Consider the following 18,035-nt stretch of genomic DNA (forward strand, 5'->3'; position numbering starts at 1 on the left):
AGAGAAATATGGAAACTATGTGATTCAGTTTTTACCTATGGTGCCTAATTAACCTTAATTAAGGCTGTGTTGAGGGATCTTGAGCAGCTTACACAAGGATATCTGCTTCCTGATTGTTTTTAGCTTTGAGAAAGCCTTCCTTTGAGAAAGGAAGATTTCCTACCACAAAGAAAAATGTCTTTATGAAATACATATGTTCATGTTCCAATTTAAATTTAAGAGACGGTACAGATAAAACACCCATGTTTTCAGTGTTCCCCCTAGTCAAATGTTTTTTCAATAAAAGCCCTAGAATTACAGTAAAGAAGACTCTCTAGTTTTCATAATTAAATTAAGAAAAAAAAACCCTAAACATTTCACAGTTTGGGTATATGTTCCCTGAAACAGCACTAAAGTTACTAATTATTTTTATCACTGATTTTAAGCTTACTACCCTGATGACCCTAAAAATTAATCAACCTTGGCAGCCACACAACTTACTGCAAACTTCTCTTCCACTATGGGTCATCATCTCAAGTTTCACAGTTTCAGGCACCATTGCTGTATTATGCACATTCTTGACTTTATTACACACTGGGTGGCAGTGTGGAGGGCTTTTTGTTCAAAATGACCTTTATGGGAATACCTTAATACAAAATAGCAAGGTCAAAAATAAGAAAAAAATTATTTGAATTTAACACATTAGATTATAAAAAGTAGAATACTTAGAAGCCAAGGGAGGGGTTGGGGATTTGTGTCTTCCTGCTTCTTGTTAGAGTGGAACTACTTGATGAAAGACCCTGTTTTCAAGTAGATTATAACTTCAGTGCTGCCTGGTCTGAAATTTTTCATATTGTAAATCTGCCTTAGAATTTTCTTTCTTTGTGGAAAATTTCAGCTAATGTAATTTACCTATTTCTGAGAATGCAGCAGAGACAAGAAGAGTATTCTGCTGTGTCAACAGACTGTCATGGCTTCTTGTTTTGAAATCTATAGTATGTCTGTGTTTTGCAGCAGAAAATAAAATTGGGAAGTAAACTGGCTGTGTCTGGGATTAAATGAGAAAAGGGAGACTTAGATATTATTCTGGGGGAAAAACATTTGAAAGCAAACAGAGTCCCCAGCGGAAAGGGACATTTGATCCATTCATGTCATTCATTTGATATGTGGAAGTCCTCTATTAAGGACTTCATGGTCAAGACAGTTGAAATGTGCCCTAAAGGCTTGATTTTTTTTTCCTTGCCCTTGTCATAGAATTCTTGCATCATAATAAGTAATAAGGAAAAATTTTTAAATCTCGCTTCTCAGTCCTCCCACTAATTCTTTTTCTTTGTTTTTGGGCAGTGCAGTGAGGAAATGTAAGTTGACATGTAGAAGGTCTGGAAATTCAGTTACCGCTACAGCTGATGGCTTTGGGAAACATGTCACGGATATACACAATTCTATGTATTTTTCAAAGTCCTGAGGCAGATACTAACAGGAGAAAATTCAGGCCAAACTGCAATGGATTTTTAGGGCCTTAAATCTTTCTCTGCCTCAGTTCTTTACTTGAAAATTTGGGAAGACAAAAGCATCTTTCTTCCCAGAGGGCATTGTGAAGATAAACTCATCATTTATCTGTGAAACATCCTGGCTAGTCCAGTGAAATTCACATGGACACTCACATTTTCTTTCCCAGAAGGATTTGAATGGTACATCAGATATAAAGCCTAAACACAAGAAAGAAAAAATAACACTGATTGATGCTGTTCATGAATGAACAGTGTCCAGTTTGCATTACTGAATGCATCAGGGTTCTGGGTAAAAGAAGTAGATTTAATGATATATATTTGTACACAAGGCAGGCAAATTTTTCTGCACACAAAAAATAACACTGGCATTTCTTAAATTCTTTGTATTTCCCTAGCGCAGTTATCTGTTACACCCAAAAAGCTATTTAACAGAGCACATATTAACTTGCGGATAATAACATTTGCTATATTATGTTGAGGCAAAGAGTTTATATTTTGAATGCTTTCAAAATATAAAAGACAGGCAGAAAGACACTGACATAATCCCTGAGTTCATGAAGAAACATCCCCCCTTAGACATTTGATAGCATATTTATCTATTATGCGATTTTATATTTTCTTCTGAAGCATCTAGTATTGACAATTGTTGGAGACAGGATATTTGACTAAATGGATCATTAGTCTGATCATTTCCCCAGGTTTCTATGTGAACTGAGGATGCTGTAGCATCTGAGCCTGACAAGCACACAGGGAGACAGCTGAAATGGAGTGAGGGCTTAGATCACTGCTGCATCTCACAAACAATGAGACAATGCTGCATGTAAGTAGAGATGCTAAAAGCAGTCTCCGTTCTATAAGAAATACATAGGAAAGATTAATGTAAAATCTTGACATGGTACTTTTGCCTTCCCCTATAATGACATCAATAAACATCTTCAATATTGATTTTTGCTTATTATTAAAATGGCTTAATACAAATACGGACATTAAGCCAGATAAATGCAGAGATCAGTATAACTGCAGCCAAGAGCATTTAGACCAGAAATACTACCAATTACTACCAAGACTAGCAAGCCTAACTAAACAGAATCCACACAGACTTCTGAATGCAGGGTTTTAAAAGCAGGATGATCCCTGATCTCCACTTAGTATCATACCCTACAAAAACTTCCTCAGGCCTTCTAGTTGAGCCTGTACCACTCAATATCCCTTCTTTCTTTGAAATGTCAGCACAATCCCTGTTGAAATTGTGCCTGTGACACAGAAATGACCTTTCATTCTGAAATGGGACAGTAAAATAGTTTTTTCAAATACTTGCAGATGAGTTATTCTCAGTTTTGTGAAGGTTGCACAATTCCTTCCAAACACCATTGTCTAATGTATGTTTCTTGTTAAATTTCAGAAATTACCTCAGCAATGCCAAAAAAGATTTCTGGATTTACTTGTTCAGATTTAATCAGGCTCTGTCAGTGAAACTAAATCTTGTGAAGGTGCATACTCAGAAATAAAAACACGATGGCTTTATTTCTGAGAATAAACAGTACCTTTCTCCTGTCATACAAGGCGTGGTTATCCAATAGCATCTTCCTTTCATGAGTAGCATACCTCCGCAAATCACGTCCAAATTGCTGTAAAAGATATAGCAAATATGGGCAATTCTGACAAATCAAAATTGTTATCCTTTGTATAAGAGCTCCAACACCAAACCAAATAATAAATGAACATGTAAAAATAACCTCTATTAAAAGACAATAGGCTGAAAAAATGGGTCATCTGAAAGGACAATGTTTTGATAGGCAATGGTCCATCATTTCAGTTGGTTAGTCTAAGAGTAGTTGGGTACTGTACAAGAAAGTAAGCTTATGTACAGCCTATGATGGGCTCCCAAGGTCTGTAGGTGAATTATCTCAACAGGGAGTAGGAGCTGAGTGAGGCAGAAAAAGATGGAGCCATTGCCTACTCAACCAAAGGGCCTTACAAAGTGCATTTTTAGTGTAGACACCCACCTACAGAGTTGAGAGAAGGGCTTTTAAGTAGCCAAACACTTCCAGAATAAGAAGGACCCTGAAGTCTGATGGACTTAATCCAAGGTCCAAACAAATACATTTTATTATCTCAAAACAGAAAAGTGACTGAAGTAACTCATCAGCTCAGCAGAGAAATACATCAATTGCAGCATTTTGCCTGGTCTAAAACATCCTGCTTCCAATTAACCTGAGTCGAACAGAGTGGCAATGCACCTGTACTGCTTCTAGCACATCAAAAAGATCATTCAGAGCAGGCTCAGGAGCTCTCCATTATACCATGTAATCACTCCCTAAGAAAATGAACATCAGAAGGCAAGCCTGTAGAACAGATTAAAAAATAATTCTGTCTGGAAAGAGATTAATCATTTGAGTTTTGAGTTTGTGTTTACATAGAATTTTTTATTTTGAAAATATTGTACTATTTTATATTATACCCACTGACTACAGGGTCTATTGTGAAAGTAGCTGTCATTTCAAGTTTTCTTAACTTATTAAAGTATCAGTCAAAACATATTTTATTCTAGTTCAAAACAAATGTGTAAATTTTAATTTTTTCCAATTTTTTACAATTTAAAACACTCAATTAAAATACAACTGAAAGAAAACATTTTATCTAATCCAAAAAGAAAGATGTCCAATTGTTTTCAATTTCCTATGAAACAAATTAAGTTCCAATTCAGAACATCTCTTCCTCAAATGTTTAATTTCCTGTAAAATTCTGTGACACTTTCCAAATCATCTCTCTACTCAGTGACCATTTAAATTGCTTGTTAACACTAGTATGATGTAAAAAGACAATGCAACTAACTGAAAATCTAGCTCTTCAAGCCATGAACCTAAACAGTAAGCTTCAAGGAAAATAGATGTTAACTCCTCTAGAGAGACATCAATAAATGTCAGTGATGAGTTCATCAGCTCCAACCTATGATCATGGGTTGATAACAGCATGAAATGTGATGTGTGGGGAGAAGGAACATTTTTCAAAAATCCATGAACTCTGAATGGTCCTGCAATAGCAAAAATTGGTTAGCAATGCTAAGAAAACATAGACTGTTGTGGTTACTTACCCTGGAGCCTGTCCAGCCCAACAGAGCATATGCATATTGCTCAAAGGGTGTTATGACCAGATCTACACGGATTGCCTTCCAGTCTTTAACTTCTGCCATATCAAAGTTTTTTGACGTGTTGTAATTGCTGTTGTCTACTCTTGGCTGATATAATTTTAAAATTGCAAAACACTTCTGAAAACGATCCATGGCGTCAACTTTTCTGTTTGGTATCTGTTCTTTTACAAATGTTGATTCAATGATATCACAATATAGGAGTAAGCCCTAAAGAGAAGACATTGCTCACATTGAATTGCTGGACTGGTTTTACTGTAATTCCAGAGTTTCTAGACAGTTGTTTTAAAAAATTCATGTAAAATGCAGTTTCAGTAAACACAGAACTGTGCAGGGCCAAATCTGGGCTAAGCAGGCAAAAGAAACAGCTGCAACTTAATACTACCAGATCCCAAGGGAAATCTGCAGTGGTAGTCATCTGATAGTGGCGATGTCCTGCCCTGTACTAAGGAGACAATATTTGCAATTCTTCCCCTCCATCCTTTCCTCCTAAGCTTTTTGTAGCTGATGTCAACAGAAATTTCTGAGTAGGGATTGATGCTTTCCCACATGGCAGACATCTAGAAAAACAGATTAGTCCAGAGCACAGTCTTGCTGACAGATTCCAAACAGAGCATTTGGACTGTGTCTGTTGTGTGAGATTTTCTTGTCACAAGGTCTGGCGTCTCCAGAGACGTGGAATGGCCCTGCCCATGCCTTTTGTTTGAAGGGAGTGCACCAAAAAACTATTGATCCTCGAGAGCTAGATTTTATTAAAGCATAAACAAGATTTTCTTTTTATAATAAAGAACATTCAGAGTGAGAAAAATGGAAGTAATAGAGCGTTGTAAATTAATTCCTTCTAATCCAGCACTGTAGGAAAGGCTGGGTGGAAAGAGGTAGTGCTTTCTTCCAGCTTTGCTCTGTAGCCAGCAACATTTCAATGGCTCCCGGGGCTGCAGTAAACTCTCCACTATCCCCTCTAGGCCCTTAGGAAAAGCATCTTTCTGTCATTCCTCAGGCCTGTCTTTGTGCCTGTTCTTTGCATTTCCAGGCAGCTTCCAAGGCTACTGATTTCCTGGACATCTCAGGAAAATACATCTCATACCCTGTACTCGCAAAGCTTCTTAGAGCTCTGCATGTTCAGCTGCCCTCAGGTAAAGTGCAATGTCCCCTCACCAGCCAGAAAACCTCTCATCACCCAAAGCACAGCACCTGGGACAAGGCAAAGAGCACTATCCCTCTCTCTGCTGCCCAGCACATCCTTTTTAAAGAATAAAAAACATCAAATACACAATAACAAAGAAATAAAGCAGATACTGTCCATCACACCACTTCCTTCAGTCACCTCTGAGTCTTCAGAATAGAAATGGAGCTTGATGCATAATAATATAACAATGCTCAGTGTCACTGAAGCCATCTCTAGCAGGAGGGCTCAGCTGGCAAAAAGATTCCGCTTTCTGAGAGTGGTTCCACATGATGAAAACACTTAGATGTGTGCCTAAGTCCTGGTACACTCAGCCTTAATTTAGCTTTTATAGATTCATAAAATATAGGAGACCACTGTGATTGCCTCCTCTGAGCTCCTGATTTCACAGAAAGTAGAGACTTCTGAGATTTGCCTTTGCAAAAGAAATTTAACTTTGTTATAAAGGTTAGCAACAATAATGCATAAACCACTTTCTTCATAGTCTATCAGGTGTTTATTGTTATTACTAGAAGGAAAACTACTAAGCTGAACTTCCTGACCTCACGTTCTGACTAGATAACCTCATTAGTTTTCATCTTCAGGATCAACAAGACAACTGTCACATGTCATTTCATATCTCCTTTTACATTTCTTTAAACCTACGCATTGATCAAACCCACTTCTAAGATTTCTCACTGATGAGATGAATAGACTCAGTTTCTTAAAATTTCCATCATCAGGATTTCTTTAGGTTCTTGGATCAATTTTTTGTCTCTCCTTTGAAGTCCCTCAAATGGTTACACATTCTCCTTCCTCTGGACTAGGAATTCTTATATTAGTTTCACCATAAAAAGCATGGTCAAGAATGCCTCCTGACTTTTAGTTAACATATCTCTTAATATATGGTAAAGAATCATATTAATTTTGTGGGGTTTTTTTCAATTGCAATATTGAACTGAGAGTATATAGAAGTGGTTTTATTTGATGGTTGTCGATGGTTAACTACAATGGTCTCCAGGTCAGACCTCTTAGGAACACAGGTGACAATGAACTGATTCTTGGAAGAATATATCCATATTAAACAACAGGTTTTGATTATTTCTTTTATATAGTGCAAGTGAGGTAACTTTACATGATAATATGTTAAATACCTTAGAGAATACTTTACAGCAATAAAATTACTTTTATCACTCAGAGCTATAATTCTGACAAAAAAAAGCATAACAAAAACACTTAAGATATGATTTCCATGAAGAAACACTGATAGGTATTATTATATTTTCACCCTCCAGGTTTTTGTTGATGATAGTTCCAAATTAACGATCCCATTATTTTACTGGGAATCAGTCACAGGCTGTTTTATGGGTCACTGGGCCAACCTTTTCAATGATAACTATTTGACTTTCATTGGCATTCTTTTACTTCTTTGGAATTTTTCCTGATTTTGAAGATTTATTATAAACTAATATGAGAAAAGTCCTTATGTAGCTCATTCTCTTGGATTACTAGTTTCCAAGTCTGCTGATTTGAAAATGCTTAATTTTAGCAGGTGCTCTCTCACATCCATCTTTAAAACAGATAGTAATTTTTTCTTAATTTTACCCCAACGTCACAAGGCACTGATGCTTGCTATTTCCAAATATAGACTCAAAACAGCTGTTGAATGTTAATGCATAACTGCTTATTATCTCACTCTTTTTGATGAAACTATGCCTGCCTTCAGGTTAATTTTGTTGCTTTTAATGCTAAAAAATGCTTTTAATCTCATTGATCATTGACCATTAATTGATGACTTCAAGCTTTTATTAAGCACTGACATTCTTTCCATTCTCTGTAAAAATCTTCCAGCTACTTCATCAGTGCTTTCTCATCTTTTGCTTCATTTTCCTTTTTGCTCTTTGAGGTTTGGGGCATTACATAGCATATCCCAGAACGAATCTAAATAATTTATTTCCCTAGGCAGAATCCTAACTACATTAAGTTTTGCTAAAGTCTTATTTTGTAGTTCCAAGTACCTACATTTCCAGTACCTGTATGCTGTTCGTAGACAGTGTGCTCAGATCACCAGTTTTGCAGATTTGCCACAGTGTATATCAGTGTTTGTGTCCTCTTTGTTCAAATTAAGTTGAAATCTCCTCAAGAAATTGGGAATTAAAGCCCATCTTTAGGTGGACTACAAAAGGAATGGAATTCCTACTGTAGGTGGGAAGTCTTAGTAGGATTTTTGTTTCTGATCGCTTGAGAAATCCAGCAAGATATCACGGCCTGCAGTGGTTTCTCTCTTCACAGGCAAGCAGACAAGCACCTAGGCAATATTTTGTCTCAGTGAGATCTGGGGACAGTCGCACACAGCCACCAGTATCCCATACTTGGATTTTTAGCCTGCAAGCTCTTGAGGAGCATGATTATGTATTACCTGTGTGTCTGTAATAGACAAAATGGCCTTAACATAAAATGCTCAGGCCTTTTAAGATGTTCATTTTCAACTTTTAGTCATACACTGTATCCTCTTCTTCATCAATATTTTCATTCTAACACTTAGCTGTGTTATCATCTTATAGATGATCTCTTCTGCATCAGCTTTACTTAGTTTTCAGAGTCATTTTTTCCAGCTTGCTACTCATTACAGGAATATATAGTTGTAAATGAAAACAGGGTAAACTTGACATGTCAGTCTTTGCTGTATTGCCCACATTGAAAATGAAGAAATTCCCTTTACCTAAAGTCATCCTGGATACCTACTAAAGGTCCTCCCTTCGAGATCTCTCAGCTGCTTGAAGAGCACAAATTCTGCCTGTTAAGCCACAGCGTTTAAAGATCGGTCCCTTCTCTCTTTTTTTTCTCATCCTATTTTCATATTTAGGAAATTCAAGGGAACACTCCCTGGGGTCCCTGAAATGTAACATCAAGCAATCATGAAGAAATTACAACAAATCATTATTGGAGCCTTCCTACTGCTGTTTTCCCTTGCTGACTAGCCGTGTCTTCTACCTGAATACATTTTCAGTATTTGCAGTTGGCCACGGTTAGCAAGTGTGACTAGAAAGATATTCTAGGACTACCTCTATCTGGATCATTCTGTAGTGTTTTCTCATAGTTGGTTGGCTGGGCAATTTCTAAAGCTAATGGGAAGAGCATGAGAGCATGTAGGCCACTGTAAATATCTACTTCACTTAAAAAAAAATGCAATTAGGCAACAATTACACATGTGCTGAGTTCAACAAGGAGTTGAAACCTAATTCAAAGCCAGGATATCACCTTTAAATAGGAGCCAAAGCCTAGGTCACATCCATTGGGATAATGTTTCCAATTAACCTGATTTGATTAGGCACTGGACATCACCATCACCCCATAAAGTAAAGCTGAAATGGCACTTCTGTACATTTTGAAAAAAGTATTGCCTGAAGGGGCAGTCAGCTGTGAAGATTGTGTGAAGTTTTGGCTACTGCTAGCTGCAAAACAGCCTTCTCATTACTCTATGTCAGGGAATCTGCAGTTCTTTGCAAATTTCAGCTTGATCTTATACACCGTAAAGTGCTGTAGACTTTGTTTACACAATCAAGTTTTAAAATGTGGGCATTTTCATTTCTCAAATTTACACCACCATCAAAACCAAATGTATTTTTTTAGGGCAGTTATGTTAATACCCATAACAATTTTCCCTTTTTAGAATGATTATGCACTTTTACTTAAATGGACTGAGTGCTGGCACATCAATAGCATTGATATTGGAGTAAATCCATGATCAAACTGAGGAAAAATGTGAATTTTTAGAAAAATATGTAATCAATAACTGAAAAATCAATCCAAAGATGGTCATTAGCATTCTTTGTCCTTTTCAATTAAATGAAATCCTATCTTATTTTTAATGTTACAAGCTGTCATTATTCATAATTGTTGGTAGCTGGATTAATTCTGTTAAAGCTAAGTAGGACCATTTTATACCACTTGAAAATCACAGAATCACAGAATCGTATAGGTTGGAAAAGACCTTTAAGATCATCGAGTCCAACCGTAAACCTAACACTGCCAAGACCACCACTACACCATGTCCCTAAGCACCTCATCCAAACGTCCTTTAAATACCTCCAGGGATGGCGACTCAACCACTTCCCTGGGCAGCCTGTTCCAATGCTTGACAACCCTTTCAGTGAAGAAAAATTTCCTAATATCCAGTCTAAACCTCCCTGGCTCAACTTGAGGCCATTTCCTCTTGTCCTATCACTTGTTACCTGGGAGAAGAGACCGACCCCCACCTCTCTACAACCTCCTTTCAGGCAGTTGTAGAGAGCGATAAGGTCTCCCCTCAGCCTCCTTTTCTCCAGGCTAAACAATCCCAGCTCCCTCAGCCGCTCCTCATAAGACTTCTGCTCCAGACCCTTCACCAGCTTCGTTGCCCTTCTCTGGACACACTCCAGTACCTCAATATCCCTCTTGTAGTGGGGGGCCCAAAACTGAACACAGTATTCGAGGTGCGGCCTCACCAGTGCTGAGTACAGGGGCACGATCACTTCCCTAGTCCTGCTGGCCACGCTATTTCTGATACAAGCCAGGATGCCATTGGCTTTCTTGGCCACCTGGGCACACTGCTGGCTCATATTCAGGCGGCTGTCAACCAACACCCCCAGGTCCTTTTCTGCCTGGCAGCTTTCCAGCCACTCTTCCCCAAGCCTGTAGCGTTGCATGGGGTTGCTGTGGCCCAAGTGCAGGACCTTGCACTTGGCCTTGATAAACCTCATACAATTGACCTCGGCCCATCAATCCAGCCTGTCCAGGTCCCTCTGCAGAGCCTGCCTACCCTCCAGCAGATCAACACTCCCACACAACTTGGTGTCATCTGCAAACTTACTGAGAGTGCACTCAATCCCTTCGTCCAGATCATTGATAAAGATGTTAAACAGAACTGGCCCCAACACAGAGCCCTGGGGAACACCGCTTGTGACCAGCCGCCAACTGGAGTGAACTCCATTCACCACCACTCTTTGGCGCCGGCCATCCAGCCAGTTCTTTACCCAGCGAAGAGTACACCCATCCAAGCCATGAGCAGCCAGTTTCTCCAGGAGAATGCTGTGGGAAACCGTGTCAAAGGCTTTACTGAAGTCTAGATAGACAACATCCACAGCCTTCCCCTCATCCACTAGGTAGGTCACCTTGTCATAGAAGGAGATCAAGTTGGTCAAGCAGGACCTGCCTTTCCTGAACCCGTGCTGGCTGGGCTTGATCCCTTGGTTATTCTCTATATGCTGTGTGATAGCACTCAGGATGACCTGCTCCATCAGCTTCCCCGGCACCGAGGTCAGGCTGACAGGCCTGTAGTTCCCTGGGTCCTCCTTCCAGCCCTTCTTGAAGATGGGTGTCACATTAGCTAATCTCCAGTCAGCAGGGACCTCCCCAGTTAGCCAGGACTGCTGGTAAATGATGGAAAGGGGCTTGGTGAGCACATCTGCCAGTTCCTTCAGTACTCTTGGGTGGATCTCATCAGGCCCCATAGACTTGTGAGTGTCTAAGTGGTGCAGCAGGTCACTGACCGTTTCCCCCTGGATCATGGGGGCTCCATTCTGGTCCCCGTCCCTATCTTCCAACTCCAGGGGCTGGGTACCCAGAGAACAGTCAGCCCTGCTATTAAAGACTGAGGCAAAGAAGGCATTAAGTACCTCAGCCTTTTCCTCATCCTTGGTCACTGTGTTCCCTCCCCCATCTACTAGGGGCTGGAGATTCTCCTTAGCTCTCCTTTTGTTGCTAATGTATTTGAAGAAGTGGGTTTTGTTGTCTTTTACAGCAGCAGCCAGATTGAGCTCTAGCTCAGCTTTGGCCTTTCTAGTTTTCTCCCTGCACAGCCACGCTACACCTTTGTAGTCCTCCTGAGTTGCCCGCCCCTTCTTCCAGAGGTCGTAGACTCTCCTCTTTTTCCTGAGTTCGAGCCAGAGCTCTCTAGTCAGCCAGGCCGGTCTTCTTCCCCGCCGGCTCGTCTTTCGGCACCTGGGGACAGCTCGCTCTTGTGCCTTTAGGACTTCCTCCTTAAAGAATGTCCAGCCTTCCTGGACCCCTTTGCCCATTAGGGCTGCCTCCCAGGGGACTCTCTCGACCAGTCTCCTAAACAGGCCGAAGTCCGCCCTCCGGAAGTCTAAGGTGGCAGTTCTGCTGACCCCCCTCGCCGCTTCTCCACGTATCAAAAACTCTATCATTTCGTGATCATGTAATGTAATCCAAATGTAATCCAGTATGTTCTTCTGAAATGTATATATGTTGTTGCTCTTAATTTCTTTCTAAGATGGTTTAATAAAGTGAAACAGGATTTATTTTTTTCAGTGAAATACCTATAGCTAATCCAAAATACAATGTAGGCACATTAGTTCAGCAAAATCTCTATCTAGGTGAGATGTCTGGAATTCTATAAAGTGGAACAGCTCAAGGAACTGATGCCTGGGAGCAGTCAGGCCTGTTAGGGTGAGGAATCATTAGCAAATGGCATCAAAGGCTTGATCAGCTGCCTTGGTCCCTTTTTCATCTTGAAGTTCCCTGTACATCGGAATGGTCTAATTCTGGGCATGTCCTGAACAGCCTGGTTTTGACAGCAATGGACAGACCAGCGTGGGAGTCCAGGAATTAAGATGTTTCCCTCTCTATGCAATGAGCATTTGCACTGGTGAGCAAGATAAATTGATAGATAGGGACATATACATACATACTTACGCACATACAGATATACAATACACATCAGAAAGATCAGATGTCATCAGAAAGATCAGATGTCATAAGAAATGCCACTGCTGCCTGGATCTTCACTTAAAACATAGCAGGAAATGGAACACTTCTGCCTACTTTATGCAATAACCTCACAAGCAGGACAATCAGATTCAGCCCCATCCTCTGCCTAAAGTGATTTAAGCCAAGTTCTCTCATGTCCAGTACTCTAACCACCATGCAACAGTCTATTTTAGGTAAGAATGTCCTCAGCTCCTGCTGAAGCTGAGCCAGAATGCAACAAAAAATTCATAATGCATTGAGTCATGAGACAATGGTGAGACAATATGTGTTCACAAAGGAGCTCTGCATCCTTATGGGCAGAGCATTCATCTGAAAAAAATAAGCTCTTTGTTCTGGCCTCTTAACCATTTCTGTATCTTGTCTTAGAAACAGGTTTTGTTGCTCTAAAATCCAGCTGTCACTCAATAATGAATGTGCTGCTGTTCTGTGAACCCCGTTTACAAAAAACTGTTTCCAGCAATGAAAAAGTGAGACTGGTTACTTGCTCCTCACCATCCACCTTAATGGGACATCAAGCCTTCCCCTTCCTGACCTGTTCACCTCAGCAAGGGTGAATAATAGAGTCTAAACCAGACCACTAATATACTAAAATAAGTAAGCACAGGCAGGCATCTACATTCCTCATTTTCCTAAAGCCAAAATAAAAATGCAACACTATACTTAGGTGAGTACAAAGGGAAAAAATGAAGAATGCAGGAATGCCTGTAGTAATTGTATCTCTTCCTTTGTTGAAAGTACATATGTAACAACAGGAACAGTGCTAAAGATAGTGATACAGGTTTTTAGCAAAAAATGAAAATGTCTTTACACAGTATGTGAATGGAGCTGCATCGACACAGATGGCTCAGCCTATTTGCCCACGGACTTCCAAGCTCTAACCCACAGAAGTAATTTCTTACTTTCTTTATGAAGCTTTTTGGAACCATTAAAACCATAACCTGTGTACTGCATTGCAGCTTTTCCGTTTTGCCACTCTACTTTGAAGCTCAATGGAGACTTTGTGTTCTGTGTTCCTCAGCCCATTTATCCCTGGTGATGCTGCATCAAAGAGCATGATGGTGTTGATTTAACCAGTTAGTTTTCAACATCTTTCAATGGAAGGATCTTGTTACATTAAACTTTTCAGCTAAGAAAAAGGCCCTTTTAAACTATTTAAATAAGGCTGAGGTCCATAGTTTAGAAGTTAAACATTGCAGAATCCTTTGCTAAGAGCTGCCAAAAGGAAGTCAACATTGTGACCTCAGTGATGTTCTTTGATGAATTTGGCTTTGAAGCAGTAGCACAAAAGTAGAAAGCTGTGAAGCAGATGACAGGTGTACTGTCAAAAAGTATAAAAGTGCTTTAGGTTTGGGGTTTTTTGCGTCCCCCTCTCCCCCTTAGAAATCAAAGGTAATAAAAAGGCAAGAGGAGTATAATTCCTCTCTTTCTTTTTTGCATTTTGACTTTGCTGGCAGCTTATTTTTTAGTAGTGCCAGTAAAAGCCTGTATATTACAACTGCCACAGTAGAGAGGCAGTATATCTAGTAGTATAAGCCATAAAAATTCTGGAGGACAAACAGAACACAGAAAATATTTGTCCATAGCTTTAAACAATCCCCAGCTTGTTTGGGTTTGGTTTCTACAGCCATTGTGCATCTCCACTTCTGACATTTTCTTCATGCTGGGATTCCTAGAGGAATCCTAATCTTTTCATCAAACCCTTGGCCACCCTTGACCCCCCATACTCTCCCTGCAGTCACTTCTGCCAAATTTTATCCTTAAAAAAAAAAATCAGCAAGAACAATTTATTTTCTATTTCTTTCCTTTCAATTCTATTTAACGAAAGCAGCTGAGAGTGACCTGAAAAGCTTCAGCAGTTGCCAGACTTCTCAGATCACAGCCATTGTTCTCATTAATGTAAGTGGAGTGTGATGGAATGGGAGAAGGAATGAAAGGCTGCACTCAGGGCAGGCTCTAGCCTCAGCCTGTCACCACTTTTCCCTTCTGCTGTGTGATAATAAACAGGATTTTTGGAGGACCCACACATGTCTTCCTAGAGGTTCAAGTCTGCTTAAGAAGGTAAAATGACAGCTTCCAAGAAGAAATGCAACTTTTCTCAGAATAACGGGAGTAGAATGACTGAGAAAGAAACTTTACATAAATAATGAAAAGATAAAAATAGAGTAGCTCCTCAGCAGTCATTAATTGCCACAGCTTCATTGCTTTTCATTGGAGTATGATAAATTACACCTGCTAGCAATCTACTTCAATACATAAACTTTCTGTACAGAATTAGGATGGAAGTCACAGAAATCTAAAAAATTAATAATAATCTGTTAACATTTCAAAGACCAAAAGTCAACTGAAGGAAGAGGAATTCAGCTAAGGTTGTATTTTACGAGGAAAAAATGTTTCAAGTCCTTCCACTAAAGCCAGTTGAAAGGTTTTGACCACCTTGAAACAGATAACTTTATACAGTCAGATAAGCTTTTGTCTGGTTGGATGTTTTTAATGTCTTTCATGTGTTAACCCATTATACGTTAATTAAAGTACATAGTTCAGGAATCAATTAAAAAGCATTCTCTCCAGGCTTGGCTTTCTGCACTGAAAGCTGACTTTACTTCACAGTGGGGCATTTGGTGATTCACCTCAGACAGAGTGTTAGCCTTTTTCTTGTTGAAATGTACTCAATTCCTTTGAACAGTACAGGTAGTAAATGTTGAAAAATACCTTACCTGGCTAGAAAGGTAAAAGAAGAAACAAAAGCTTATTATTCCCAACATACTATATTTCTGACTCAGGAATATTTTGAGGTAGCTGCACCTGTTATAATTCAGACTCTTCCAATTTTAAAGCTGCTTGAAACTGAAGAAAGCTGAATAGAAAAAAACCCAAAAGCCTTAGATGAACAATTGCAACACCCAAATCCACTACAATTAAAGCTGGAGCTCCCTGAAGTAGTTCCCCTTGGGAGAACCTACTCCTATCTCAAGGAGAAATTAAATACAGTTTTGTTTCAAAGCATAAGAACAGTTTTGCTGTGTCACTCAAAACTCCACCTAGCTTGATTTCTTACCTCTGACTAGCTGCATATTCTTAGGGTAAGATATAACAGAATGTATGTTGAGTACTTCTGATATAACCTTCAACTTTAGCACTCAGAGCTGGAGGATGCACCTAGATCATCATGATTAATAACCAAATAGAGCAATATCTAATTTCAAAATATTGCAGTCATCTGTAAAAAGGAGTCAACATTCTTTAAGCACTACATAGGCTTAATTCAGTGCTGTTAGAACATGTCTTTTTTGGCCAAATATTATTTAGTTCATACCTGCTTTTTCCATAAGTCAACAACTTTATGCAGAAGTTCATCATCTTCTCTTGGTCCTGGATTGGTGATCAAAAAATCTATATCATGGCCAATCTTCTTACCCCTAGAAGTAATATATAACAAAAAGACTAAAAGAGTTAAGTTCCTGTTGAATTTCACGGTACTTTTGAAGAGAATATTTTTGCTGCATTATAAAAAGAGTTTGCAGCATAAAGTGATAGCAATGTTTCTTGGAACATAATCAAAATAGAATCTTCTATTTCTTTTATCGGGTCTGTCAGTGTTCTTTGTTAAGCAATAATTCAAGCTTTTTGATGTATTTTCTCTGTTGTTCAACTAGATACTGCAGATCCATTTGGTAATGTTAAATCTCTCTCTTTCTTCCCCTTAAGTCCCAGAAAAGAAGGTTTCAGTCATCTTTGGATAAAAAAGCCTAATCAAAATACCGTAGTACATATTATGAATCCAGTGCAGTAACAGCAGATAAACTTGCCAGCCTGACTACTGCAGGCTTAAATATTATTCTTAGGTTTTGATGGACACTTTAATGAACAAAACTGTGATTATGAATAATTTTATTGTTTCTTTTAATGGCAGACATAAAATCTCTGAGTATTTTACATTTCTTCTCTTTTAAAATATAACAATGCTTTTTGCAGAGATTGAGCTTGATTTTTTCAAGAACAGTTCAGCCTTAATGTGACTAAAGCTTTTTTATTACACCCACTAAGGATTTCACAATTAAATCCATATGTGCAAAGCTTAATTGTAAATTTTCTTAAATGATGTCATAACCTCTTGTTTTTCTTCATTTAAGTCTAAGCATTCAGCTTGCCTTTCATCCACTTACCAAATGTATTAAACCTAAGCCAGATTAAGATGTAGCTATCGTTGGAAAACAGGCAAAAGCATGCTATCGGAATGTTTCCCTTCACAATTATAAAATGTTTGAGAACATCTGAAAATTTATCTTACAGTGCAATTCATCTGAGGATTGTAGAACCAATACAAGGTTTTCATTTTGGTCTAAATACTGCAACAGGGACTGCATACACATCTATTTATTGGCTGTAGCCAGGCCAGCCTAAGGAGAAAGGAGCAGAGGAGCTATTTCTGCAGCTAGGTGCAGTATGCAGGAGGTGGAGTAAGCATCCGAAATCTGGAGTAGTGGCACCTAAGTGTAGCACATCTCCAAATCTTTTTCATGTGTTCATGGGAAAAATCTGCTCTTGCTCATGTCCACAAGGGTACGTGATGTTATAGCTCAGGTGTGCTTCAGTTCAACACTGTGCCCAGTATTCAGAGAACTTGTGAATTGTTATACAAGCAGTGAAAATGGGAACTGTACAAAACAAAAGATTTGCTTTTTTGTATTTGATGATATAGTTCATTCTCTTAAAACATTGCATAAAACTGAATCTGATTTCTTAAACTTGGAAATTTGTAGGAACAGGACTGATTGGCAGACATGTCAACTGCCATTTGCATGACAGGAAATCATCTAACTGATGATAGTTGAACAGCGTTAGCAGCAAGATGTAAGGAAATGAAAATCTAGGTTTTACATTTGACAAGCAGTCTAACTCACTACAATGCAACTATTGTGCCGTGTCTGCAGCAAAGTCAAAACTGCTTAAACAGGTGGAAATGATTTCAAAAGAAGTTTCAAACAAAGCATCAGTCTAGGCTTAGAAACCAAACAGCAATTCAAACTCAAGAAGTTAAAAAACATTTAGTATTCCATGTAATACTTTCTGAGTTATTTTGTAGGATGACATTCATTACCTCTTAAATTACCATAATAATCCAAAGCTCTTACATAGCACTTTTTACTTATGTGTCTCAAAATGTTTTTCCAAAGGGAAGGAATTTACTATTCCTATCTTAGAGATGCAGAAAGTGGCATAAGAAAACTTGCCTAAAATTATTAAAAAAAAAAAAAAAAACAAAGGAGGAAATGGGAAGCTGATTCCCGATTCTTCCTCTGGTACTCAACACATACACATTTTAGGTTAACCACATCTAAAAAATCCTGCATCAATCCAGCCATAAAATCCCAAGAAATCCAAGGTGTTTCACTGGCCATCTATTTCCCAAGACAGAGAGCATTTATTGAAATGCTTTTTATTTGTGAAGTTAGAGTGTTTA

The 18,035-nt window shown here is 38.8% G+C and overlaps 1 protein-coding gene across 1 annotated transcript in view; it reads right to left on the bottom strand.

Annotated features, from left to right (window-relative positions):
- Nucleotides 1-18,035, bottom strand: part of DNTT (DNA nucleotidylexotransferase) — a 97,008-nt gene that overhangs the window by 22,146 nt on the left and 56,827 nt on the right. The window contains exons 8-10 of the mRNA XM_075504091.1: nucleotides 15,888-15,990; nucleotides 4,585-4,848; nucleotides 3,035-3,118 (exon numbers count right to left, since the gene is read on the bottom strand). Of these exons, the coding sequence (XP_075360206.1) occupies nucleotides 3,035-3,118; nucleotides 4,585-4,848; nucleotides 15,888-15,990 (451 nt within the window). The remainder of the gene's footprint in view (nucleotides 1-3,034; nucleotides 3,119-4,584; nucleotides 4,849-15,887; nucleotides 15,991-18,035) is intronic.

The sequence above is a fragment of the Mycteria americana genome, chromosome 6 (assembly GCF_035582795.1).
Source record: "Mycteria americana isolate JAX WOST 10 ecotype Jacksonville Zoo and Gardens chromosome 6, USCA_MyAme_1.0, whole genome shotgun sequence".
Taxonomy (NCBI): Eukaryota; Metazoa; Chordata; class Aves; order Ciconiiformes; family Ciconiidae; genus Mycteria; species Mycteria americana.